Source organism: Manis javanica, chromosome 17, assembly GCF_040802235.1.
Source record: "Manis javanica isolate MJ-LG chromosome 17, MJ_LKY, whole genome shotgun sequence".
Lineage (NCBI taxonomy): Eukaryota > Metazoa > Chordata > Mammalia > Pholidota > Manidae > Manis > Manis javanica.
The window spans coordinates 63,708,217-63,734,810 of record NC_133172.1 but is presented as its reverse complement, the minus strand read 5'-3'; the positions used below and the strand labels follow the sequence as shown (position 1 = coordinate 63,734,810).

The 26,594-nt window shown below is 62.8% G+C and overlaps 1 protein-coding gene across 5 annotated transcripts; it reads left to right on the top strand.

The window, feature by feature from the left end:
• The first annotated feature begins 11 nt into the window (after positions 1–11).
• Positions 12–26,030, top strand: GALNS (galactosamine (N-acetyl)-6-sulfatase). 5 transcript variants are annotated; one of them, XM_073226119.1, is made up of 15 exons: positions 94–226; positions 5,239–5,297; positions 5,778–5,901; positions 6,374–6,448; positions 7,143–7,245; positions 10,102–10,245; positions 11,065–11,131; positions 11,211–11,338; positions 11,654–11,793; positions 13,909–14,012; positions 16,384–16,520; positions 17,175–17,277; positions 20,965–21,086; positions 23,340–23,457; positions 25,236–26,030. In XM_073226119.1, exons 2-15 carry the CDS (start codon positions 5,256–5,258, stop codon positions 25,320–25,322), a joined length of 1,494 nt encoding a protein of 497 aa, XP_073082220.1. In that variant the 5' UTR covers positions 94–226; positions 5,239–5,255; the 3' UTR covers positions 25,323–26,030. The 5 variants fall into 5 exon arrangements, with proteins under 5 accessions (XP_073082221.1, XP_073082223.1, XP_073082219.1 ...); XM_073226118.1 differs by lacking the exon at positions 5,239–5,297 and having other exon boundaries at positions 13–226; XM_073226120.1 differs by lacking the exons at positions 5,239–5,297; positions 20,965–21,086 and having other exon boundaries at positions 12–226.
• Positions 26,031–26,594: the final 564 nt, after the last annotated feature.

Sequence of the window (26,594 nt, the reverse complement as noted above, 5' to 3'; positions counted from 1 at the left end):
GCGGCCGGCCCCGCCCCGCCCCGTCCCGCCGCCCGGCCGGAAGGGCCCAACGCGCCGCAGCCCGAGTCGCGGGGCTAGTCCGGGCTCGGCGGCTCCGGGCGCTGTTGCCATGGCGTCGGCTGCCGCGATGACGAGGTGGCGGCTGCTGCTGGTGCTGAGCGCCGCGGCGCCGGGGACCACTGGCGCCCCGCAGCCGCCAAACATCCTGCTCCTGCTCATGGACGACGTGAGTGCGGGCGCGGGCCGGGCTCCGCGGAGGGCTGCGCTCTGGGCGGCCGTGGCGGGAGGCCCCGGCGGGCCGCGAGGGCAGCAGCGGGCAGGGTGGGCGTGGGGGAGGCCATGGGGGCAGCGGAAGGGGGCAGCGGGGAGATCGTGTGGGCGCAGTGGGCCGTGGGGTTGGCTCTGGGGGTGCCGAGTGCCCCCCATCTCCGCGTGTATGAAGCCGAATGAGGTAGGTAGTTTTTTGGACCGGAAGACCCCTTATGCTCTGGAAGAACGGAGGAGCAGCCTAGACCCCAGCGCCCCTGCTGCCCTCGCATCAGAGGCGAGGAGGGTGTGCAGAGCCCCCCAAGACCCAGGGCCTGCCTGCCCTGAAACTCACCTTCCTCTGCCTTTGGCCTGTGGGACGTGCCCTGCCGCGGGACTGTCCCCGGCTGCGAGGTCAGGTCATGCTGCTCTGCCCTGCCGAGAATTCTGGCCAGAGGTCAGATCTTTGTGGGTCCCAGAAGACCCAGGAAGGGCTTCACCTGATGGGTGTGCGCAGCCCCCCGCCCAAGGCCCCACTGGTGCGCCAGCCCTACAGGGGCTGGCACAATTCCCGGCTGGGAGCTGAGCCCACTCGTCCCCCTGTGGCTTTAGCCCCTGTGCTCCTTCCCCCACGGAAGCCAGGAGCGCGTTCTATCCATAGGTTTGCAGGAGTGAAATGGAGATTCTGAAATGAGTTAGTGTGAGGCGTCAGGGCGAAGTGAGAGGGCAGACAAACACGGGCTCAGTCTCCCGTGAGCTGTGTGGTGCTAAAGGCCTCTGGGCCTCCCCAGTCCAGCTGTCCTCACAGATGCCCAGTGCACTGAGGCAGGCAGAGGACAAGCCGCAGGCGCTCAGTACCAGCCGGGTCCCAGGACCTGTCCTGGCAGACGGCTCCTAAAACTCTCGGTCTCTGGAGCGGTAGCAGGGTCTTTGGAGCTGTGGCTGGGGCCCTGGACAGCTTCAGGACAGGGTCCCAGAAAAGCCAAGGGACGGTTAAAGGGCAGAGGCTTTCAGCACAGCTGACCTCCAGGGAGGGAGGGGGCTGGAGCCCAGGTGGAGGGTGGGATACGGCTCCCTCTTCTGTAATGATTCTGTATCACAAATGTTCGTAATAAAGGGAGGCTTCCCTGTATTCACTTTCACATAAGCAAACTGCTTTCCTGTGTTCCATGTGCCACTGCAGCAAATGTATTGAGCCAGAGGAGAGGGGTTCATGGGGACCCTTGATTTACAGCAGGTCAGTCAGAAGCACAGCGGCCCCGGGACCCACAGCTGATGTCTGCAGGGCAGGCCTTGCGGGACCGAGCCCTTGACCTGTGGGGTCTGATGCTGGCTCCAGGGAGGTGATTTCAGAACCGCACTGCTGGAGCCCCAGCTGATGCCCAGAGGTTGAAGAGGGTGGTGTGCAACACACCCTCTCCACATTTGGCGTCGGAAGTGGTGTGAGTAAAAATAATTCAGAGTTCCCCAAAAGGCTGGCAGAGACTCTCACAGGTGCCTTTGCATCACGGCCACAAGGCTGGCATGGCTGCCGAGTGGGCCTGGCTAGTCGGAGCTGAGAGGTGCTGTGAGTGTAAATCACACATGGATTTCAAAGACCTAGTTTGAGAAAGGAATGTAAAATATTTCACCTAATAATTTTTTATTATTAAGATATTGATCCTGTATTACAAAAAACACAAACAATGTTCAGATGAGCCTGGCAAGCACTTCCCTACGTGGACGTACACCCCGCCTCTTAGTCTTCTGAGCTGGTGCTCACAATGGGTGCTCCCGAGCAGGTTCTGCAGGCCCTGGGGGGCCCCACGTGGTGGGCGCAGAGTGACAGTTGGGTGAGGGCACCGCACAGACCTTGGACGGGCTCACTCCTGCTTCAGTCTCCTCTCTTGGCAGAGCTGCAGTGCCTGGGCACGCCGTGCCAGTGGCCTGCCTCTCTTGGATGGCCGGGCCCTGCCCTGCCCTGCCCTTCTCTGCAGTTAACATGCCCTCCAGGCAGGTCACTGGTCATGTTTTATACGGAGGGTTTGTAGAAGTGGTGATATTTTGGATATATTGCATTAACTAAAATACGATAGCCTCATTCTCCCGCTTCTTTTTGCTTTTTTAGTGGGGTACTGGAAAATGCAAACCTACACAGGTAGCCCCCTGTGTGTCTATTGGAAGCATCATTTTAGGCCCGGGTTGTCCTGAGTGGTCCAGTGTGACCACTGCTGGGGGTGTTTTTATTCAGAGGGGCTGACATGGGAGCCCTCTGGTGAGGCAGCAGCAACGGCCGGGGCTCGGCTCTCCGAAACAGGCTCCTTCTCCTGGCTTTGGGGTTCTGTGGCAGCTAAAACTCATAGAAATCTGGAAGACCTTTGTCCTGCTTAGGGAACTTTTTGGTGCCAAATGACAGTAAACTACTCATGGTGACTTAAGCAAAAACTGGAATCCTGGCTCTCCTGACTGGACAGGCCAGCGTCTCGGTGGCTACAGACCAGCAGGATGCAGAGGGCAGAGGCCCTTCTCCTGCAGCGCTGTGTCCTCACACAGCCTCACCCCCTGTGTGGTCAGCAAGCCCAGTGGGAGGGCATGCTGCCCTGATGGCTTGGGTCATACCCCTGAGCCAGCCTCACTGGGGAGGGAGCTCCTGGCCTGTCCAGCTAGGGCCTCGGGCCCACCCCAGGAAGGGTCAGTTCAGGGAGTAGGGCAGGTGTGACAGGGTGTGTAGACCTCCAGGCTACCCAGGAGCAGACAGGCCCTAGCAGATGGGCTGGCCGAGTTTAGAAGAAGTTGAGAAGCATTTCTTCAGCAGAGCTGACTCATCTCTATTCCCCAAGGCTGATGGGTCAAGTGGGTGGGGGCAGGCCTAGGGACAGAAGCTCCCTCTCAGGGTAGCCCAGCCCCGCTGGGCCCAAGACCACTTCTGGTCCTGGGGCCCAAGCACTGCCTGCATTCCAGGCCCTATTAGTAAAATGGAACTAAGGTGGGCGACCCTGACTGCCCAGAGCTTAAAGTGAGGTGCAAAGAGGCCAGTTCCTGGGTGACCACAGGGGGCTATCAACCGTGGCCCGGCCTGAACCTGTGGCACCGCTGATGCATGCCAACCTAGGCAGGCACAGCCTGTGCCCCTGTAAAGATGCCTTTCAACACCAAGTGACATTTACATTCCTCGGGAGTCCTGTGGCAGGAAGCAGAAGTGAGTCCCCTCCGCGGCCCCTTCTCCCTGCCACGTGGGCAGCCACCAGGAGAGGGAACAATTCGTAAGACTGCACATGAGATCCCACACAGGGTCCTGTAGATGGCAATTTCCTTTAACCTAATGAGTCGAGGGGGATGACAATGTCCCTATTTCTATAGCTAAGGACACAAACACATAAGCAATAAATAGAAGAGTGTTGGGAAGAAAAAGTCAAGCCAGGCCAGTGACTGCTGGCCTCAGAAAGGCTCACTTGGGAGCAGGCTGGCCCTCGGCTAGCCTCTGGGGCCTGGGGTTTGGGGAGGATCCCTCTGCTCCCTGACAGAAGGGGCTCCCTGGCCTACACTTTAATGCAGATGTTGGGATTTGTGCTGAACTGCATTCCTCCTGGAGGCTAGGGTTTTCGTGTGCAGGCAGAGGGTGCTCCCGCTGACGCCCCCTGGGATGGGCCAGGACCGGGACAGGAGTCAGGCAGAAGTCAGGCAGGAGTTGCCCGCAGGTGCTAGGCCAGAGGTCATGGCCCAGCCCCCACACAGCCTGCAGGCCTGTCCCTGGACATGCAGCCTTCCTACCAAGGCATCGCTGAGCCATGGCGTCCTTTGACCCATCCGCCGCCTTCCTCTGCTCCTGTCGGCTTGCTGTCCCTGGGCTGTGCTTCATGCCCTGCCTGCTGTCCATGGTCAAAAAGCCATTTCAGTGGCTCCAAAAGAATCCAAAGCTAAAAGAGCCCAACCAGGACCGTCGGCCAGAAGGGCCTTTGGGAGCAGACCACGCAGGCAGTGGGCCCTGGCCGCCTGGAACGGCAGATGGGAATGAGGGAGAAGTGTGGGGACCCATCTCCCGGAGAGGCCCACCACCTTCCTGGTCACCCTCACAGGAGGGTACAGCCTCTGTGCAGAAAAAGGGACATAATGACAGATGGCAGACTACCTGGGACCATCCCAGGCAAATGTACACGTGCAGCCACTCACATGGGACCCACAGCTGCTGGGTCTCCATGAGGTCAGCAGGGCCTGACCTCAGAGCTCCCCCCACCAGCCCAGGGTGTCCGGTTTTCCCAGACGCTGGCTGCACCCAGGCTTGGCGGGCACGTTCCCCTCTGTTCAAACCCTTGTCCTTCTGCCCAGGCCTGGTGCTTCTTGTTGGCTGTGAGTCAGAAGAGCTTTTAGGGCCCCAGGGAGATGGGGAAGCACTTGGGCCCTGCTTAAAGTGAGGTGGTAGAAGTCCCCATGAAGCTAAAGGAAGCATGGCCACAGGACCCGGTAGCTCCTGGCCCGCGGTGTACCCCGCGCTTAGCCCCGCTGCTGCTCCACTGAAACAGTTCACATTACAGGCAGTTCACCCAGATTCCTTCTGTCAGCCACTCCCCAGCCCCAGCCCCCGGCAGTCCCTGCTTTCTGTGTCTGTGGGCTTGTCTCTTCTGGACCTTTCGCATCAGGGGGCCCCCACAGAGTGTGGCCTTCCTGGCTTCTCCCATTCAGTGCCGCGCTGTCCAGGCTCACCCGCACTGTGGCACATCGGGGCTCTGCTCCTCCCTGGGGCTGAGGAGGGTCCCCCTGTGTGTGTGTTTTTCCTGGGGCATAATGACTCCCTGCTAACAGAAATCTTCTCCCGTGGCTCTGGAGGCCAGAATCTGAAATCACGGTGTCGGCAGGGCTGGTTCCCCTGGCTCTCTGAGAGGCATCCCTCCCACCTCTTCTGCAGCTCCTGGGGCCCCAGGTACTCCTGGGATGCACCCCCACCTTTGCCGTGGTCACGTGGTCCCTCTCCGTCTGTCTCCCTCTCCTCACAAGGACACCTGTCATTGGATTTAGGACTGCCCTAGTCCAGGATGTCCCCACCCTGGCTACTTACATCTGCGTTTCCAAACAAGGTTAGTTCACTGGTTCCGAGTGGACATTGATTTGGGGGGCCCGTAGTCAACCCAGTACTGCAGGTAAAACCACATCCCATCTGTCCACTGATCAGGTGACAGATACGTGGCACGAATCCTTTGGGCCTTCGTGAATCGTGCCCTGTGGACGCTCGCGTTGTGCATGTGCAGCTCTTGTGGGTATGCCGCTGGCCAGGAGCTACTGGGTCCTGCCGCCATGCTTCCTTTAGCTTTGTGGGGACCTTTACCACTTGCTTTTAGATCTAAGTTTGCACAACAGGCCTCAAGGGCACACTTCCCCATGTCAAGCCAGCATGTGTGTGTCTGGGCACCAGGCCCCATTAGCATGTGCTGTGTGAGCCAGAGGCTGGTAGGAGGCCAGCGAGCAGACCCAGGATCAGCCAGCCTGACTCGGGCAAGGTGGGTGGCTCCCAGGTGGAAGGAGGCTCATCGCACCCCCCCATGTTCTCTCTCCTGCAGATGGGGTGGGGTGACCTGGGGATATATGGAGAACCTTCCAGAGAGACCCCAAATTTGGACCAGATGGCTAAGGAAGGGATGCTTTTCCCTAACTTCTACGCAGCCAACCCCCTGTGCTCACCCTGTGAGTAAGGCAGGGGCCCCTTGGGGGCAACAGTTCATGGGGCAGGGCTGGTGGGCAAACCCCTGGGCTTTGGGACGTCAGGCTCCCACTGTCCAGGTGGCCCAGGGCTTGGAGCCTATAGGTGTTTTGAGGTAGAACTGCTGCTGTGGTGGCTGCCGCTCTGGGTCCCCAGAGCTGAGCAGCCATGGCTGGTTCAGGAGAAGTGCTGGGGTGCGGGGAGTGATCTCAGCTGCAGTGTGGGGCCACGCGGGCAGGGAGGCAGCCTCCCCACCACCCAGAGGCCACCCCTGCTGGAGAGATGACGCATGATGGCCGATCTGGGGGAAGGGAAGTCACGCAGGGTGGCCTGTGGACCCCGCAGCCCCAGTGACCCACCCGCCACTGAGTGCCAGCCGGTGGGGGCTTGGGAGGCTGCAGAACTGGTGGGCCTGGTGCCGGACCCCCTCATCCTGTCTGTTTTGTCTCCTTGTAGCGAGGGCGGCACTGCTCACCGGACGCCTGCCCATCCGCAGTGGCTTCTACACCACCAACCAGCACGCCAGAAACGGTGCGCCTCGGTCACCCTCACATGCGGGCCTGCTCCTCTGGGGTGCCCGTCCTCACCTGGGCCCAAGGCTTTCTGAGGGTCACGGCATGTCCCTGAGCTGTATTGCGGTGCTCTCATTGAAAACCGCGCCTTTTGGCAACTAGGACGGTGAGGTTGTGTTCCGTCTTGGGGATTCAGGATGAGCTGATGAGCCTGCCGAGGCCACCGGCACCGCTCATGGCTTCTCCTGGCACCTCCTGTGCCTGCTGCGCCTGGCACAACCTGGCGAGCAGGGTACACTCCCCTGCAAGGGGCCGCTGCCCATTGCCCAGAAGGAGACATGAGGAACCAGGTGCCTGGGGTGGGGGCAGAGGGTGGGCATATGGGGTTTCAGGCAGCCCTTGAGGAAGGCAGTGCAGCCAGCATTAGGGAAGCCCGGCTAGAGTGGAGACCCTGTGGTCCAGGTGGCATGTTCCAGAGATCCCGGTGGGCCAGCAGAGGGGGCTGCAGGCCAGGGCTTGGCCTTGAAGGTCCAGCCCCTCTGGGGGCAGGGTTTGCCCATCCCCACATGTACTGGCTGACTTTGACGAGGACCCTGGAGGGCCCCAGAAGGCCTGCGAAGCGCCAGCTCCTTGGCAGAGTGTCCCCCTCGTCACCCTGCACAGCCCGGCCTGCTCCGTGTGCTTGCAGCTCACGCACATTGTTGCCCCTCCAGCCTACACGCCACAGGAGATCGTGGGCGGCATCCCAGACACGGAGCACCTCCTGCCCGAGCTGCTGAAGGAGGCCGGCTACGCCACCAAGATCGTGGGCAAGTGGTGAGTCCTGCCCCTCGGCGCTGGGGCCCTGTGCCCCGGGGGTCATGACAGCGCTCCCAGATGGGAACCTCGTGGGAGGGAGACAGAGTCAGCCCCAGGCTGGTGGGATGTCTACAGTGGCTCTTTAAAACCCGTGCGGGCCCTTCGGCGTTGGCTGTTATAAGTGTGTTACTCCTACTCCCACCTGTGTTTCTACCTTGTCCCCTGGGGGATAGCCCTGTGTATAGATAGCCCTGGAGGGTTGGTGTGAAGGTCAGATACCCTCTTTCCTTTCCCAAGTGTTGGGGCTGTGGAGACCGGCAAGCCTACTTCCTACAGGCAGCCTTCCCTGATTTTCCAGCCCTTGCCGTCTCCCTTCACAGCCCTGGGGCCCCTCCCCCCTTAACCCCTCCATGCTCCCTGGTACTGCTTTCCCATGGAGAGGCAACTCCTCCGTGCCCCTTGGGGATGGCTGCTCCACACACATGGACAGTCACAGCAGTGGGGGGTGTGGGACCAGGGAGTAGTGGTCCGAAAATCCAGGTGACCTGGAGGCCCCCTGGCAAGCGCTGTCTCACTCCAGAGACCCTTGGGAGCCGTCCTATCAAGCACACGAGCTCAGGGCGGGGGGTGGCTGTAAAGCGGACCTGGTGGTGCAGTGCCAGGGAGTCCGGGTGTAGGCGGAGCCAGCCATGAGGCCTCCAGAGCCGGGTCAAGGCTGCCCTGGTGACGACCACACTCTGTGCCCACCTGGCAGTCCCGCCCAGGGTCTGGCAACCTCCCACTCACGGTCACTGATATGGGCAGCCAGAGCAGGAATGGGCACACTGCCACAAGCTCCCAAGGCCCCTGACAACCGTCGGGAGAGAGGTGCACGCGGGAGCCAGGGAACGGGGGGCAGGGCCTGGAGAGGCAGGCGAGCGAGGCCTCGCAGAGCAGACCCGTGCAGGGGGGCAGCTGGGGGCCAGGCAGCCACGGCCCGAGGCCGAGGACCTGGCCTCTCCTTGCGGGTGGCAGGGTGGAGAGCCTGGTGTCAGGGGTTCCTTTCAGGGCCTTGGGGGTGCTGGTGGCCATGGCGGGGCCTGTCCTGGTGTCTTGACACCCAGCCCCAGCACTTCAGCCTGACCTGGGGTGGACAGCCTGGGCTCCGTAAGGGGCTGCTCGGCCTGCCTGGCTTCCCAGGGCACCCCAGCTCACCTGGGGCGGGGCTGGCCCCACTGCTGTTTGGGGACGGGCCCTCTGAGTCGGTGGCATAACGTGAACAGGATGCAGCCGGGTGTTTCCGTTACACAAAAGCCACACGAGCAGATAGAGGCACACAGCCATGTGCCTGCCTCCCGGCTAGTGCTGGAGCAGGCACGGGGGGCAGCGGGGCGCTGAAGCGGCAAAGAGGAAGCAGCACGAGCTGGTGACGAGGTTTCTCCAGAGGAAGAAGCCGCTGCAGAGCCGAGGCCCGTGCCCCTGGCAGGGGGGCTGCAGGGGCCGAGGAGGGCCCTGGGCACCATCAGGGGCAGAGCATTGGAAAGCCGTCAGTGGGGGCCAAGGTCCGGCTCAGCTCTGGCCCCCACTACCCACCCCCTGACTGCTCCCCGCCGTGGGTCCCTGGCCCAGTGACCAAGTGGTACATCTGAGTCCGTAGTGGCCTGGGGTCTGCGTGACCCACCGCAAGGCCTCTGAATGGTCGGGGTGGGCCTGCCTGCTATGCCGCCCAGGGCCATGCTTCAAGCCCGTGTCTCTGTGAGAGGCTTTCTGAAAATGTGAACCCAGGAACCTGGCCCACATCCCGGGTGCAGCTGCCTCCCTCCCGGGCAGCGGTGACCAGAGCCAGCCTCACAGATACCACCCCTCCAAGCCACGTTTTCAGGGGCGGGAGGGGCCATGCTCGAGGACCACTGGCCCCTCCGGTTTGGAGGATGCATGTCCACACCTCCTGCCGGTCGGAGGACCCAGCATTAGGCACCCCGAGCCGGGGGCATGGGGGCAGGAGCACAGGGCAGGATCCAGGAGGAAGCTCCGCACAACTCCATCAACGCCCGCCGTGTGTGAGGGCTTCCAGACAGCCGCTCTGCTCCGCAGAGAGCACGGGTCTCTGAGCCGCTTGACAGTTTGCGGGGGGGCACAGCCTCCCCTACTGAGGGCCAGGCCTGGGTCGGTGGGCAGCACAAGCAGGCCCTGGCTGTCCAGTCTGGGCAGTCTGTGGTGGCCGGCTCAGCCAGCCCCCGCCCAGGCCATCTTCAGGGAGTGATTCACCCTTAACCTGGCAAGGAGGCTCTTAGCTGCTTTAACCTGAGACACTAGTGATCTGGCTGGGGCGGTTCCTTCCTCACAACCCAGAGAGAGGCTGGGCCCATGGAGCCGCCTGAGAACTAAGGCACAGGCGCGGGGAGAGCACCGGAGCAGAGATGGGCTGCGGCTGCGGTTCACACCTTCCTGGGCGTGAGACCCCACCAGGCCTCGGCTTCCCGGGCCTTTCCCAGCGCTCCCAGTGGGATGCCCCAGCACTGCTCTGTGCTCTCACCTGACCCGGACACCCTCACTCCGCCTCTGTGCCCTCATCCATGCCCGGACACCCTCACCCTGCCCCCGTGCCCGCCTCCATGCCTGGACACCCTCACCCTGCCCCATGCCCTCCTCATGCCCTGACACGTCACTGTGCCCAGATACCCTCACCCTGCCCCGTGCCTGCCTCCATGCCTGGACACCTTCACCCTGCCCCATGCCCACCTCTCTGCGCAGACACTCTGTGCCCAGACGCCCTCTGTGCTGCAGGGCAGTTGCTTCCCTGAATTAACTGAGAAGGCGCCGGGTTGGCACTGCTCAAAACTTGCGGGGGTCCCTGAGCAGGGGTCCCTGAAGCACCCTGGGTTTCGTTTTCAGGCATCTGGGCCACAGGCCTCAGTTCCACCCCTTGAAGCACGGATTTGACGAATGGTTCGGATCCCCCAACTGTCACTTTGGACCTTATGACAACAGGGACAGGCCCAACATTCCTGTGTACAGGGACTGGGAGATGGTCGGCAGGTAACCGGTCCCTTCCTTTCCTGCACCACTGTCCTGCCCTTCTGCCCAGGGCCTTACAGGACTCGTGGCCTGGGGCTGCTGCAAACTGCTTCTGCGGAGCTTTCCAACCTTTTCAGAAATGGGATGACAGCCAGGTTCTCCCCAGAACAAGGCACTCTCACAGTTGCTGGGGGTCAGGCCCGCGGGCAGGTCCTGGGCTCCAGGTTCAGAGACCACTTCCTGCACCAAGTCGGCACGTCAGCGGTGCTGGACACGGCCAGGAAACTGCAGCTAGTGCACCCTCTCTGAGCCTGCTGGAGCTGGCCTCGCCAGGGCAGCCCTGCACAGGGCCTGTGGTGGGCTGCCCTGGGGCAGCCTGGTCCTCCACGCACTTTGTTTAGCTTAATTCGTCTTCGCCTTTTTTTCTGACTTCTGTGTTTCTTTATGTGTTTGGTGGAAGCTTTATCAGGCATCATGGATCAAAACCTGGCCGCACCATTGCCCTTCAGGTAAAGCGTTGCCGAGGGGTGGTGCACACCCACTTGGACTCTCCTAGCACATGCCAGCGTGGTGCGGCCGTTCTCAGGGCCTGCGTCTCCCAGCAGCGCGCACACAGCCCTGATGCCCCACACGCCCCTCTCCTCCCTCTTCCCGCCCCCCGGACACCTGTCGGGTAACTGGCCCCTGCAGGGTGGCAGCGCGAGCGTCCAGTCGGACGTGTCCATCAGCTGAATGTCTCCGTTTTTGTTTTAAACGAGGCCCAGCACTGCCTGTGGGTCGGGAAGGAAGGGGGTTTCCTGGCATGAAGTCTGATTTCTCTTCTGAATCTATTATTTTCAGATTTTATGAAGAATTTCCAATTAATCTGAAGACAGGAGAAGCCAACCTCACCCAGATCTACCTACAGGTAGCAGAAGGCTGGGCTGGGCAGCCCTGGCGGGGAGGTCGCCTACAGGCCAAGGACCACGGGGTGTCCTTCTCTCCAGGAGGCCCTGGACTTCATTAAGAGGCAGCGGGCAGCTCAGCGCCCTTTCTTTCTCTACTGGGCCATTGATGCCACACACGCACCCATCTATGCTTCTAAGCCCTTCTTGGACACCAGCCGGCGAGGGCGGTAAGTCCTTGGCCAGAGAGACTCAGTCTCCCAACCTGGGGCACTTGGCTCTACTCAATCACCCCCAAGGACAGGGCACTCAGCACGCTCACGTCCCCAATGAGTGATGACAGGAAAGGGCTGAAGTGCCCCCTCCTCCTGGAGCTGTCGCCAGCCCGGGGTTAGCGGAAGGGGGCAGCAGGTCCCCTCCGGGACCGACTCTGGGACTCGGGGCTCCCCCTCCCCTTCTGTGAACTCAGCCAGCTGTGCTGCTGTCCCTGATGTCACGGGGTCACAGCTCTCCGACCGGCCACCAGAGCCCCGTCCTCCCCGCAGGTACGGGGACGCCATCCGGGAGATCGATGACAGCGTCGGGAAAATCCTGAGCCTTCTCCGGGACCTGAGGATCGCGGAGAGCACACTTGTCTTCTTCACTTCCGATAATGGCGCTGCCCTCATCTCTGCTCCCAAACAAGGCAGGTGTTCCAGCCGTTCCTCCCCAGGCCTCATGTCCACAAACCAGGCCCCACTCGGGGCCTGGATCACTGAGACGTACCTGGTACTTCAGCTGCCCCTGGGGCAGTGAGAAGAGGGTGAAGATGCCCGCTGTCCTCCTGGGGGTCCCCGTCCAGTGGGGGGACACCTGCTGTCCTCCTGAGGGTCCCCATCCAGTGAGGGGGACACCCGCTGTCCTCCTGAGGTCCCTGTCTAGTGGGGGAACACCCGCTCTCCTTCCAGGGACCCTGTCAGCCTTCTCGTTGGTGTTTTTTTATTCTAAACTCAGCTACAGTGCAGTGGCGTCTGGCTGCATTTCTGTTAGGGAGCCTCTCTTCATGGGGGTGTAATGAGCATCTTCCCCAAGAGCTAAGATGCATAACACATACTCCCCAGCCCCACTGGCAGCCAGACCCCGGCTCAGGCCCACCTCACCCCTCAGAAGCTCTTCCCGAGGCCTCATGGGGCTGGTGTCCAGGAGAGGAAAGACTGAGCCCCCTGACCCACAGCTAGCATGCTGGCCCAGCAGGGCACCACTGTGCTCCTGGGGACCCCAGGGCCCTGGTGCAGCAAGGGGCTGCACGCCCCGACAGCGCTGGGCTGGGCCTCGGCCTCTCTGTGCATCAGGTGGTCCTCTGGTGTCCGCTGTCCAATGGGGGCTCCCAGCCTGGGGTGGCACACCTCTCCATCCTGCTCTCCCCAGAAATGCTGGCGCCTCCAGGCCCTGGTCACCCAGACGGCTCTGGAAGGAAGGCTGTGGCTTGCGTGAGGAGGAGCCGCAGCCAGGTGCTCAGGGCAGTGGAGCCTCAGGGTCTTAGGTGGCAGGGACAGCACAGCTGGCGTAAGGCAGAAAGCATCCTGGCACAGGCACAGGGGTTCAGGGCCCACCGAGAGTGCTGTGCGGTGCCACCCCTGGCCTGGCCCCACTCTCCATGGGGGCATTGTCCTCACGCAGCCTCCCCATTCAGCCAACAGTCCAGAGATGGGGTGGGGGCCCCTGGCTCCATCCCAGCAAAAGCCCAGGGTCCAGCAGGATTTCAGCATGGCTGCTGTCCCACCCAGTGGGGCACCCCAGACAGGCTCCCCCAATGGTCAACAGGGCCTGGGTGTGGACGTCAGCCCGTCTTCATTGCCAAGTTACAGAACAGTTCATATGCACAAGAACGTCTGTACGTGTGATTGTAAGATGTAAATAAGCATGAGATGAAAATCCAGGGGCCTGACGCCGCTGAGCCCCGTGATCCTGCTGAGGTGGAGACCGTCCTGAGCACCCTGCGTGCAGCTGGCAGGGGCATGCCCAGCCTGCGGGCTTCCCCGTCCCTCACCAAGAGCTGCCCACCCTGCCACGTGTAGGTGGGGCTCAGGGCCTGCGCAGGGGTTGCTGGGACGTCACCATTCTCTTCTGCTTATTGTTCAGGGCCTGCGGGTGAGAGCCGCACAGCTTGCCTGGCCCAGCAGGGCACCACTGTGCTCCTGGGGACCACGCTGGGCTCCGCAGTCGGCGGGGCTGCCCTCTGCCCACTGGCGCTCCCCATAGGAGTGGTTCAGGGGCGCCTGCTCACAGGGCTTGTCAGGAGTGGCCCACGCCCTGTCCCTGATGGGTTCCCCATGGGACTAACTAGATAACTGAGCCCCAGACCTACACAGGCCTCACAAACTGTTTTAAGAAGCGGGGTGCCTGCAAAGTGATGGTGAGTCCCAGAAAACTGTCAGTTGGGAAGGGTGTCAGGGCTCTGCCTGAAGAGGTTCTGAGGCTCCTGGTCACAGGGCCACGCTTGCTGTTTCTGAGGAAGGGTCTGCATTAGGGGCACAGTGTGAGGACCCGAGCGCCGGGGTCAGAGCCCCAGAGGTGGCCAAGCTGGGTGCAGACCCACGCTGGGAGGACCCTCCCCACCCCACCCCGCCTTGAACTTGAGGCCAGAACTCTGTGGCTGATCCTTTGTCTCCATGACGGTCTCCATGCCTCGGAGTTTCAGCAGGGCCACCTCTGAAGGTCCCAGGCAGACAGATGCATCCCGAGGGTGGGCGTCCGGCGGCATGTGCGGCCCTGGGGACTCAGGACAGCCGGTCTGATGGGCAGCCACTGTCCTCTGCAGGTGGCAGCAATGGCCCCTTCCTGTGCGGGAAGCAGACCACATTTGAAGGTGGGATGAGGGAGCCTGCGATTGCGTGGTGGCCTGGGCACATCCCTGCAGGCCAGGTGAGTCCAGGCTTGGTCGTGTGCCTGTGGTCACCCCAGGGTGTGAACACTCGGCCTCCCCCTGGCCCGCTCTCTGCAGTCACTCTGCCTTGCCCAGGAGATGCTGGGACAAACCCAACCCTCTCCTCCTCCAAACCAGCTCCTCCTGGGGAGGCAGCTGCTGAAGGGATGTAGGGAGACCCTCCCTGGGGGGATCCTGTCCCACCCCCTTACAGGGAAGGAGGCTTTGTGGCAGTCTTGAGTTAAACTGAGTCAAAGAGGTCTCTTCTCTGCAGGACTTGTCAGAGCCTGTAGCATGCTAATGGGTATCATGAACATCTGGCAAGCCAAGTTTTTAAAAGTTTGTTTGGTCATAGAACCTGAATTTCCAAGTTGCATGTCCCCAGGCCACTATTCTGTGGACACTCTGAGACAGCGGCTGCCCGCCCATAGTGCTTCTGTCTGCAGTGCACAGGCGCGGACGGCAGGGCTGGGTGGCCTGGCCCCTGGCTGGGTCTACTGTCCCCACTGGCCACCCTTGCCTGCTCTTCAGGGCCCCTCTCTCAGGGTCTTCTCCGGCCGGGTGCCTTGCTGCAGACCCTCATAAACACAGGGTGTCGCTAAGCATGCAGAGCGCCGTCCTTCCTTCGCCCGCCCCCTCCTCGTGAGCATCTCCCGAGAGCATTGTTCTCAGCACTGCTGTGGCTCAGCCTTCATGTGGCACCGTGACAAGGGCCTGAGTCCCTGTCGGCCACGCATGCAGCCAGCACACTGTGGACGACAGCAGGTGCCTGCACCCTCTGGGCGTCAGGGGTCAGCGCCAGCTCAGAGGCCTTGTGTCTGGGGTTGCAGGGCTGGCTCCCCCAGAGGCCCTGGGGAGGATCGGTGCCTCATCCTTTGCGGCTTCCAGGGGGCCCCTCCCCCATCGTGCCGGCCGGCAGCGGCCGGATGAGTGTCACCCGTCACTCTGCTCTGGCCCTCCTGGCCCTCGTGGGGTTCCAGGATCAGCCCCGTTTTCAGCTGACTGGCACCTTGATCCCGCACAGCCCTGGAACCCTTTCCATGTAAGAGAACAGTCACAGGGTCCGGGATTGGGCATGGACGGCGTTGGGTGGGATGCCATAGGGCGGGAGTCTCTCTGCCTGTCTTCATCGTCATCCGCATCCCACAGGTTAGCAAACAGGCCCAACGAGCGCAGTCACCTCTGGGTGGCCAAGCTGGGTGCAGACCCGCCCTGGGAGGACCCTCCCCACCCCACCCCGCCTTACAGGGAAACACTCCAGCCTTTGTGGGTGACCCCATCCCTCGCCGGCCAGGCTTCCAGGCCCCTCTGGGCCCTGCTTCCTGGAGGAGGAAGAACACAGTGCAGGGTCCGCCGTCATCCACGGCCCACGGCCCACAGCACACGCCAAGACCGAATCCTACGGGCTGTAGGGCTGTGCCCTGTAGAGCCACGAGGATTTCATTTAAACCCTCACATCTGTCCACCTGCTTTCGGGTGTTCACCCCCTTCCCACGTGCAGGCCAACCTCACTCATTGCAGCTGGTGACTCACCCAGCTTTGACTGAGCTGGGCCTTCAAAGTGCTGGTAACGGCCTCGGGGGCTTCGCACCACAGCCCCCCGACAGGTGGAGCGCACCTTGAAGGCACTGCTCACATCATGGTGCGCGTCTCGGCTGCCCTGTGTCGGCGCGGCACATCGGACACCGGCCCCCCGCACCCCACCGCCTCAGCTGCTCTCCTTATTTATTTTTTTCCAGATGGTTAAAGTATCTGGATTTCTTTCCATTCTTCCCTTTTTCCTCCTAAATAAAAAAGTGAGGAGGGGGTGGCCCCTGGCATGAGGGAGCCCCTGGTTGTGCTCCTCTTTCGCAAAGGCTTCACAGAATTTTTTAACCAAAGGCTGGCCTTTCCACCCCCATGTGGGCTCAAATGGCATGTGCGCTGGGCGTCCACCCAGAGTGTCCCCTATGAGGAGGCTGGTCCTGTGGGACCAGGGTCAAAGAGAGGCCCCCGGGGTGGGGGCAGTGCGTGCTTAGTTGGGCTGCCATGGCTCAGGGTCCTGGCTGGCAGCAGGTGCCAGGCCCACCGAAGTTCTCCGGCTTCTCCCCTCCGATGCAACCTGTGCCCCAGACCCTGCCGGGTGAGGCTGAAAGGGCAGGTTCCCTTGGGAAGGCGCTGGGACCGGGGCATGTGTGCACACAGGCGTACAGTGGCGAGGACTGTCTAGGGTCTGTGTGTGCATGCTGCAAGGGACTGACTGCACGTGTGCCAGTGCACTGCCTCTGCAGACCGGGCCGGGCAGAATGGCACTCACTGGGGGCCTGGCCCCCGGCTGCTGTCTGGTCAGGGCAGGGAGTCCTGAGTGGGTCCCTGCTGTGTCCCTGTCAGGTGAGCCACCAGCTGGGCAGCTTGATGGACCTCTTCACCACCGGCCTGTCCCTCGCAGGCCTGAAGCCACCTGGTGACAGGGTGATTGACGGCCTCGACCTCCTCCCAGCCATGCTGCAGGGCCGGCTGATGGACAGGTGGGTCTTGCTGGGCACTCGGCCCTGCCCAGCTGCCTCGAGGCAGAGGGAGGCGAGGCCCCGGAATGCTCATGCGTGAGCCCCAGTCCTTGGGATGTGCCTGGCGCACAGGATGGGTGGGGGTCCTCGCTCCCGCCGTGTCTGCAGCCTCTGCCTCGGGCCGTGGGCGAGGGGAGAGCACATCCGCTCGCCAGCTCACCAGCCTTCCCGATCCCTGGCGCCTGGCTGACCTGTGTTCTCTGCCGTGTGCCCCGGCCAGTTCTCTCTAGCTGGAGACCAGCGATCATTTTCTCCAACCAGATGCGCCTCCCAGGCTGCTCTAAGAGGGGCATAAGCTTCCAAGGCTGAGTGGCGTGGCTGGGGAGGGCCTGCTGCCCTGAGCTGTGCATGGCCTCGGCTCCAGGCAGGGGCCAGATGTGCTATGTTCTTAACTCGTGGGCGTTTTCCCTCTAAAACCTGCTGCAGGGGCCCGTTAGGAAGGAGCTGGAGGCAGTGGCTTCTCTGCTGGCATCTGCCGGGACCAAAGGGGAAGCCTGGGCACCTTGTCACTTTTGCGCCCAGTGCGACCTCAGCACAGTCCTTCCTGTAGGATTTAAACTGTAGTGGTGCCTGTGACTTTCTTGTGTCGCTGACCTTCTCCTACCTCCCCGACAGGCCCATATTCTATTACCGAGGCAACACGCTGATGGCGGTCACCCTCGGCCAGTACAAGGCCCACTTCTGGACCTGGACCAACTCCTGGGAGGAATTCAGACAGGTGAGGGCTCAGGGCTCCATCCCCCGGGGGGACGCATCAGGCAGTGGCCAGAGGCCTTTGCGGAGGGTGGTGGCCTCGGGGTCACCTCTCTGCTCTTTGTGCTTACGACCATGAGGAGCCAGGGGGCAGCATGGTATAGCCACAAGGATGGCTCCTTAGGGCCTGACACCCCCTCCAGGGACACCCCATCCGCTCTCAGGCCACCCAGAACCTGGTGAAGGAGGCCTCAGGGCAGGCTCTGCCCCACACCCAGGTCAGACACCTCAGGGCCCCAGGCGGACCTGGGCACCTCCCCCAGCGCTCTGGCCCCTCCTGTCTCTGCCCCCAGGCATGACCAGACTTGGCGGCCCCTCTCAGTGGGGTGTCTTAGTGTCTGTGCCACACAGCCTGCCCTGAGGGCGAACCACCCATGCCAGCTGTGCTGGCCACCAGTGCTCAGCACAGGGTCTGCTTCCTGCTGCCCTCAGGGCGTAGGCACCTGTGCACAGCCTTCCCTGTCCGCCCAGCAGCTCCTGCTTCCCTCCTCCTGCCCTCTGGTCTCCCGGCCCCCACCCCTTATAGGGAGCTCGGGGGTCAACCTACCCCCCAAGCCCCTGGATCTTTAGACACAAGAAATGGCTGATAATGTGCCTCAATTGAGAAGAAAAGCAAATTTAAGTTAATGAGAAATCTAAGTACTAGAACATTCTGTACCAATTGGGAGGCAGCCTGTGGGCCCGTGGGTCACAGGTCTGGTGCCAGGCTGGGCGGTGGCAGGCAGGTGGGGCGCACCTGTTCTGACACCCAGACCTGAGTGCCCTGTGTAGATGTGTGGTCACAGCCCAGGCACACGGACAGAGCTGAGGACACTGCGCTGCCTCCCACATGGCCCAGTGCCTGGAGAACGTACCCAGCTGTGGGCAGAAGCAAGGACTGGCCAGAGGTGGGCCCGGCTGGACAGAGGGAGCCTTGGCTCCTGTCCTGCTGTCTGAGCTCTGGAGCGAGCCTCCCCTACTTCCTGGGTGCCCTGTGGGCCCCCAGACTCACTGGGACAGCAGCCTCAACCTGGCCCCACTCGCCCTCAGCCCTGGGGCCACCCACCGCCTCCAGGGGCTGTCCCCTGCCCCCGACAGGGCCGCACCTGGTTCACCCCTTTAGGTGCCTAGAGGCTGAGAGGCCCTGGCAGTGCCTAGAACCCTCTCAGCCCTCAGAAAGGGGCCAAGGCCTGCAGTGTGGGGACCCTCGGGCCACCGGTGTGGCCTTGCGTCTCACTCCACCCCCGGGGCCTCGTGGCTGTTCCCGAGTCCAGGGGTGCCTGGCATTCTGGAAGCTGTCCCTTGGGCTCTTGGGGCGGGATCCAGCCCAGACCGAGGGAGACAAGCCCAGCTTCTGCCGGCTAGAACCAGAGGGCAGGGAGCCTCCCCTGGAAAATGCAGAAGGCCCTGCCGAGGAGCGGCTGCTGGCTCGGCCTGTCCTGCCCGCACCACATGTCCGGGGCAGTCAGAAGCATCAGAGCACCTCTTTGCAGCTGGGCATAGCTGGCTCTGTTGGCACTGGGCCCTTGCCTGCACGGTGCCCACGTTCTCACTGCTTCTGTCCTCTGAGGGACGCTCAGAGGGCCTGGTCGGCTGGTGTGTGCGGCTCAGACCTCTTGGAGACGAGCAGTCCTGGGAGTCCCTCCCTGGGAGGGCGGCTGCCCAAGCCCAGCACGGGGGCGCAGGGCCACTGCATCGCGGTGCCCCGTGGTTTCCTTCTAACGCCAACAGAGCAGCCCTTCTCCTCCAGGGGTCAGTAGCTTCAGGGGTGCGTGAAGCCAGGAAGGACCTCACAGGTGGTGGCAGCACCCGTGGCCATGGACAGCTCCCCAAGTGTGGGGGGATGGTGGGGACTTGGACCCGCATCCTCCCCCTCTTCCAGGCAGTCAACACATCAGGGGCAGCTTTGTTCGGAGACCACCGGCTGCCCCATGGGGCCCCACACACAGTCCCGGGCAGCTCCCGACTTATGGTGGCCTCAGGGTGCGGCTTAGCTGAGCGCGTGGCTCTGTAGTCCCAGGTTCCAGGTTCCCTGTGTGGACTTGGGGGGCCTCCTGGCTGTGCGCTAGTCCAGGAGCACCTCAGAGCCCCCGGGCCCCATCCGTGTCCTGGGTCATGGAGGACTCTTGGGCCCACTCAGCTGCTGAGTAGCAGGGGTGGCGCGAGCACATGTGCTACCATGCCCACAGGCCCGTGACCTGCGCTCCTGGGCCGAGTCCCACGGGGCTTTTCAGAGTGCACACTGCCTCCCTCCTGCCCACCCCAGGCGGGCTGAGAAGTTCAGCTGCCCCACCTGCGTGCCCCTCGGCCCCTGGCTCAGCAGCACAGCCAGCCGGAGGGCCGGGGCAAGACCTCTCCACAAGGAAACCACACTCCTCAGCAAGGTCCTAATTAAGTAGCTTATCTGATTGACATCCACATCATAAAATGTGTGTTTTCTGTCTAGATTGAATACTTCTACACTAACTGCTGATCATTTCTATGATAAACACGGTTGTTTCTCCCACTGTTAAATCCACAATGTTCTCCAGCAGTTCTGCTCCCAGAGGTCAAAGGGTCACCCACTTTGGAACCCACCTGGGACCCTCCACCAGCTGCCCTCCACCTCTCGTGTCCCAGCACCCACTCTTCCAGCCACTGCCTCGGGGGTCTGTAGCCCAGTGCAGATGAGGGGGCTTCTCACTCCTCGGCACCCTGCATTGCTTACAAGCAGGGGGATCACTGCTCCGCCAGCCGGCTGTCCGCTGCAGACAGACAAGGAGTGCCTCAGGTTTCTGTCAAACCACTGCCGTCTCCGGAAGCTGCCCCCCCCAGCTGAGCGGGAGCAGCACAGCGCTGCTCTGAGCCCCCAGTTTCAGGCTGACATGCACGGGTCACAACCACCTCTTCAGACCCTGTAGGCAGTGCCCTGTGTTGGCTGCCGGCTGGTGCTGAGCTGTCTGGGGTCCCGGGGACACCGGAGCCTCGGGAGGGGAGGCAGCAGGCTCTTCTCTGCCTGAGTCGGGGGGCCGTGAGAGGCAGCTGCCGAGCCTTGGGGAGAGCTCCCCATGGCAGCCAGAGTTGGAGAGAAAGCCTCCGGCCAGGGTGCCGTGAGGCCTGAAGGCCACCCCAGGACCTGGACAAAGCTCAGACCAGGACACAGGAAGCCCATTTCAGATGCACTTCAGAGGACAAGGGGAAGGAGCTGAGGGCAGGGCTGCCTTGGACGCAGGCTGCACTCGGCCCTTCAGGAAGGCCGGCTGAGCTGCTGTCAAGGTCCCTGCCTGCACCCTCGATGCCTAGTCACCTGTGGGTCTGTCCCCACGCTCTGAGTTTTCTCTTGGCCTTCAGGCCCCCCTCACCTGGAGAAGCAAATACGTCTGAATGGACACTGGGCACCGTCCCTTCGTCTGCTACGGAGGAGGGCAGGGCTAAGACTTTGCTCTAGAACTCGGGCTGTCAGGATAGGAGGTGGACTGACATATTTTAGAGATTCACCCCCCAGGAAAAAAGTAGGGTGCACAGGCGTGATTGCTCAGCAGCTCCCGGTCCAGGAGGGCAGGAAGGTTGAGCCTACAGGACAGCCATGCACGGTCCCGCTGGACCCTTGACACACCGGAGCTCCTGGGGGGTGCCGTCGCTGTGGACACACGCCTATGCACCAGCTCACCGCCCCCTCGACTTCCTGTTGCAGGGCGTCGATTTCTGCCCCGGGCAGAACATCTCGGGCGTCACCACCCACACGCAGGAAGAGCACACGGAGCTGCCCCTGATCTTCCACCTGGGACGAGACCCTGGGGAGAGGTACCCCCTCAGGTGAGCGGGGGCGCGGGCACACGGCCATGCGCTTGTCTGACAGGAGACACCTGGAGGGGCCCAGACAGCCCGCCCCGCCTGCCAGTCCTCGGGGCCCTCCACATCAGCCCGGGATGCCATCCAGCCTGCTCTCCCCTCTGGGTGCCCCATTTATCGCCCCACTCCCAGCTGTCTGTGTGGCCCAGCGGTGTGGCCCCCTGCCCTGAGCTGCCTTCAGGGATGGCCAAGGTGGAAGGTGAGGGTCTGGGCACAGGGTGGGCAAGAACCTGCAGGCTGCCCCCCTACAGTGGGCAGCAGGGAGGATGTAGAAAGCAGTGACTCCAGCCCTGGGCATCCACCCTGGGGCTCCTTCACCCTCGGTGGCAGCACCTGCCCTCTGGCCAAGCCTGAGCTCCCAGTGAGGCTCCCAGGTGGGGCCTCTGCCCCACACAGGGGCACTGGAGGCGCTCCCCTAGCCACACGGCCCTTTCACTGGAGCTCCGTGCAGCTCAGGCCCTGGACGTGGGAAAGAAACAGAAGGGGCTGGGCACAGAACAGTGTCCCCCAAATCTGTGCCCACCAGAACTTCAGACATGGTCTTACTGGAAATAAGGACTTTGCAGAGCTAATTAAGGTGAGGGCCGCAGTGAAATCATCCTGAACCAGAGGGGCGCCCAAGTCTAGTGAGTGTCCCTGGGAGGGGCACAGACCAGAGAGAGGCCTGAGAGGGCAGAGGTGGAGGGACGCAGCCACAGCCGAGGACACCCGGGGCCCCCAGGAACTGGGAGAAGCCGCAGGACCGGCCCCTGGAGCCTGCCACGCCTCAGACCCTAGCCTCCAGGACAAGGATGATCCTGTCACTGAAGCCCCTGCCCCAGGACACTCACACAGAGTGGGGCTCCTCTGCCATCGCAAGTCATAGGAGGCCGGAGCTCACGGCCACTTGACTAGGGCCAGCGGATTGAAGCTGAGCCCCCACCTGCCCCCAGAAGTCACTTTGGGGCCAAGACCCAGCAGGGCCTCAGCAGATTGCAGCATGCAGTTACCCAGAAGAGTTGCCTGTAGCTCGTGTGCCCACCAGGCCGCAGCTGCCTGACTGCCCCAGGACCACCCAGGGGCTCCAAGTGTCAGTTAAGGGCACAGCCCTTGTGCACTTGGCCGCAGCCTGGCATGTTTTCACATCTGCGAGGATTTCCTCCATCTTGCTTCCCATCACCTGGACCAACTTTCCAGCCGGTCCAGCCCTGGCAGCTCTGGAGCCCTCAGCTGCTATCTCATGGACACGTCCGTGGCTGGAGCAAACACGACACTGGGTCACAGGCTCCCGCAAGGTGGATCACAGAGAGATGTCAGCTGAGCCTCCGGAGCCCCGCCTCTGATGGCAGACACAGGGATGCGGCCTCTCAGACACAGATGCTCCCAAGAAGGGCAAAGCAACCAGCCGGCAGCCATGGAGGCTCAGTGTGACCCCTGCCTCTGCCAGGCTGTCTGGGCTCCTCCACCTTGGTCCACCTCGTCACCCAAGGCTGTGGCAAAGACGTGCAGAACACATACCACAGCAGTCTTTGCTAGCGCCACATCATCACCATTTGGGGTGTGCAGCGGCGGTGGGGAGCAGGCCCCCTCCTGCTCCCACTCTCCCCCCTGCAGCCCCAGAAGCCTGCAGCCCCTTGTGCCCAGGGTCACTGGGAGACACAGTTCTGGGCAAGAATACCCTGCACCACCGCCCAGCCCAAAGGGCTCCGGGGCTGAGTGCAGGCCTCTGGAACTGCCCACTGCACACACACCATGGCATGTAAACCGTCTTTCCTGGTACGTTTGGCCACAGAACCTGGAGAGACATGGGACATGCCTGAGACCCCGCTTGGAGACGCCCGCAGGGTGTGTGGAGCGAGGCCAGCCAGCAGCTGACGCAAAGACCCCACAGCCGCCCTGGAGGGAGCCCAGCCTGGGCCGGAGGGGGGTGAACGTGGAGGGCAGGAGGAAGCCTGTGAAGGCCCCGAGCGCTGGGGATGCTGCAGCTGGGCCCGCAGTGGTTCCGGGGGTCCGCCAGGGCCCCGGACAGTGAGACCAAAGGGCATGGCTGCGTCCTGTCACGTGGCCCTGCCTGAACCCCGTTTGTCCACAGGGTCCCTGAGGTGCACTCCTGCCCCTGGCAGGGCCATGCCCATGGGCAGGCGGGGTGGGGGCCAGAGGCTGCTGGATGGTGGCACATCAGGGAGGGACACCCTGGTCCCAGCCCCTCCCCAGCTGGCCTGGCTCTCTCCCTTCTAGCTTTGCCAGCTCCGAGTACCTGGATGCCCTTCGCAGGGTCACCCCTGTTGTACAGCAGCACCAGGAGGCCATGGTCCCTGGACAGCCCCAGCTCAATGTGTGCAACCGGGCGGTCATGGTGAGTACTTGCTGTGTGCAGTGCAGTCCCTGTGGGGGCCTCACATGAGTGCTGTGGGGCCAGCTGAGGTTGCAGCCGAAAACCTATCCTCCACATGCAGGTGGCCACAGAAAGCCTGCTTCCAGCGGCTGCGGCCTGCTACCCACCTGCTGCTCCGTGTCAGACCTAACAGGTGTGGCAGGGGGCTGCTTGACCCCTCTGCAGGTGCAGGACAAGCCCAACCCATGGGGGTGGGGGTGGGCACGTTGGGCAGCCAGCCAGGGTGTGCGGCCAGCCCACAGGGACATACCAGCAGGGACAGACCTCCTTTGACCCAGGGCACAAGCATGTCTGTGTGACATGCTGCTGCACAAGCATGGATGAGTCTCCTATCCCAGTGGGAAGCTCTGGTGGTGCCCCAAGACCTGCAGAATGAACGTGGGGCAGCTAAGCCCTTAGGCCCTCTCCCCACATAGCCCTCTCCCGGCCTCTCCAGGAGCCGTAAGGATAGCGGAGCGGTAGAGGGCAGCTGGCCTGGCAGGGGCGAAGGGCACTGAGCCAAAGATAGGGCCAGGGTGGGGTGGCCTCACCACTCCTCCCGTGGGGCCCTGGGACCGAGGAAGCAGGGAGCCCCTCGAGCCCCACAGGAGAAGTGAAGACTGCCAAGCAGTGTGGGCCCCAGACTTAACGGCACACCCCCAGCCCCCACTGCCAGGTGCCCCCCACTGCCAGACCTCTTCCCAGCCCTGGTTCCCACTTCCAGGTCCCCCCTACAGTCCCAGCTATCACCTCCAGGCCCCCCAACCCCATCCCTCTTCAGGCCCCCTCCCAACCATGGACCCCACTTCCAGGTACCCCCAGCTGCGGCCCCTCCACTTCCAGGGCAGCAGGGGTAAGGTGGACGCTGGCATCCTCTGGCTGTCACATCAGACACCTGAGGAGTCTTTGAGAAGCACGGATGTCAGCCCCCCCAGGCCCCCCAAGACCCACAAGCCGGGCCCGGAATTACATTCTGCATGTGCCCGAGGCTTTCTCTGCTCTGCCTCCAAGGTTGGGAACAGCTTCCTTATCCAAACCCTGCCCTGCCCAGGTGGCCAGCCCCTCCCGACTGGGGCAGCCAGGACCCTCATGACCACGGGGGCCACGCGCTGCTGTCCAGAGCAGGAGGGCACCTCACCCGAGGCTCTCACACCCTCCGTGCTCCAGTTCAGTGACACGAAGACTGAGGTCCCTCCCGGGAGTGCACTGCAGGGTGATTCTGGGTCTCTGACTGGCCCAGGGACACCCCCTGGGCAGTGGAAGGACACGGACACCGGGGAGGCTCCCTCTTCTGCTGCCAGGAAAAACACGGGCACAGAAAGCAGGGCTGCACAGAAAAGTCCACATCCATGTCCACGCTCTGCCAAGCAGTGCTGTGCTGAAACACGAAGCTGCCCCAGAAACCAAATGGGCACTTTCTGTGGGGAATCCTGTGCGGATTTCTATCACCACGCCCCGTCTCTACGGGGCCAGTCCTGGGGCTGCAGGCAGCGAGCAGCCGGGTTCCTTCAGTGCTGGGGCTCAGGCATTAGGCCCTGCCCCATGGCTACCCACACCCTGGGGCCCTGGCCTCTTACCCCCAGGAGACGGCACCCCCAGGACATCCACCTGCTCCCTGGGCCAAGGTGGAAACACAGGTGGCCTCCACACCACAGGCATCAGGTGGGACGCGTCCTGGGCCCTGGCAGGCAGCAGTCTGGAAACTGCGGGGTCCGGAGGCACCTAGAGTGACTGCACATTCTCCAAACTTTTCTTTCCAGAACTGGGCGCCCCCTGGCTGCGAGAAGCTAGGGAAGTGCCTGACACCCCCCGAGTCTGCCCCTGAGAAGTGCTCCTGGCCACACTAGCACCCACTCGGCTGGGCCAGCCTGGACCTCCCACTGGCCTTGTGGGGATGGGAGGCTGCCAGCCTCAGGGCCTCCACACTGGAAGAGCCCAACTGCCCTCTGCCCCACCCGCCGGAAGGACACGGCCCACCCAACCCTGCACCTCCAGCCCACAGCCCCGTATCGGCTCTGAAGCTGCTACTACCTCACGGATCTCAGCTCCCTGGCCACCCCTGCAGGCCTTGGCCGGGCCGCACCTCCACCCCGGGCCTTGGCGTGGCTGCCCTCGAGTCCTTCAGCTCTGCTGTCAAGGGCAGCCACGCCAATCCAGGGCTGAGCCTCTTGGCCCTGTGAGGGGCTCCCCAGCACCTACACTGCCCCACGGCCGGGTCGTGAATAGGAAGCGGGACGAGGCAGAGGACTGCGGGATCCTCGGCAGCCAGGGCCTCCCCTTGGTGTTCCACCTTCCTTGGGGACCCGGACTCCTGACCCCTGCACACTGCGAAGCGAGTCTGTGCCCTGCAGCTGCTCTGTCCACCTGCCCCCCCCCCCCCCACCGCCCAGGGTGGCCAAGCCTGAGGACGAGCCCCCCGTGAGCTGTGGCACTGCCTCCCACCAAGCAGGCTGTCCACGCTGTGCAGTGGCTGCCCCGCCAAGGCTGTACTGCTGCAAGACTCAGACAGTAGAAAGAGAACAGTTTAAGAATAAAGTAACAGGCATTTTAGCTCTTGCTTTTTTAAAATGAGATTACATTTTGGGGAAATTGTCCCCACTGGGTTCTGTTGGGGCACTGGAGCGGGATTCACTGGCCCCATCTGTGGCTGGGGGCTATGCCCTCAGGGTGGGCCCCTGGCCAGGCCTGCCTCCTTGGACCTCCTCCCATCACAGGCCCAAGGGAGCCAGGCACCAGAATCCACATGCCCCGACGTCCACGATGGCTGGGCCCCTCCCCTTGCCGGTCCCTCCCAGGCCCACTGGTCCTCCGGGAATTGCTCCCCGGCTCGGGCCCTCCTGTCCAGGCCTCCGCAGGGCGCTCCTGCTCCTAAGCCACCGAGCTCCGGTCCTAATTCACGCGGCGCGCTCCTGGAGGGAAAGCCAGGCGGCGCCCGCGCCTATGCCGCGTTTATGCCTCGCGTTTGCGCGCCCCGTGTGTACTGTGTGTACGTCCCCGGGTCCATGCGTGCACCCACGTGTCTGCCCCCTGGCCCGCGCAGCAGGTGCTCCGCCAAGACCCGCCGGGAGGAAGGAAGCGGGTGCGCACAGCCAGTGGGTGCGCCCAAGGCGCGGCAGAGC

Excerpts from the sequence above, each read along its gene's own strand:
- GALNS (XM_073226118.1), top strand. The coding sequence starts at position 110 with ATGGCGTCGGCTGCCGCGATGACGAGGTGGCGGCTGCTGCTGGTGCTG. Across the intron at positions 5,902-6,373 it reads CAACCCCCTGTGCTCACCCT|CGAGGGCGGCACTGCTCACC; the intron begins GTGAGTAAGGCA and ends GTCTCCTTGTAG. Across the intron at positions 14,013-16,383 it reads GGCACATCCCTGCAGGCCAG|GTGAGCCACCAGCTGGGCAG; the intron begins GTGAGTCCAGGC and ends TGTCCCTGTCAG.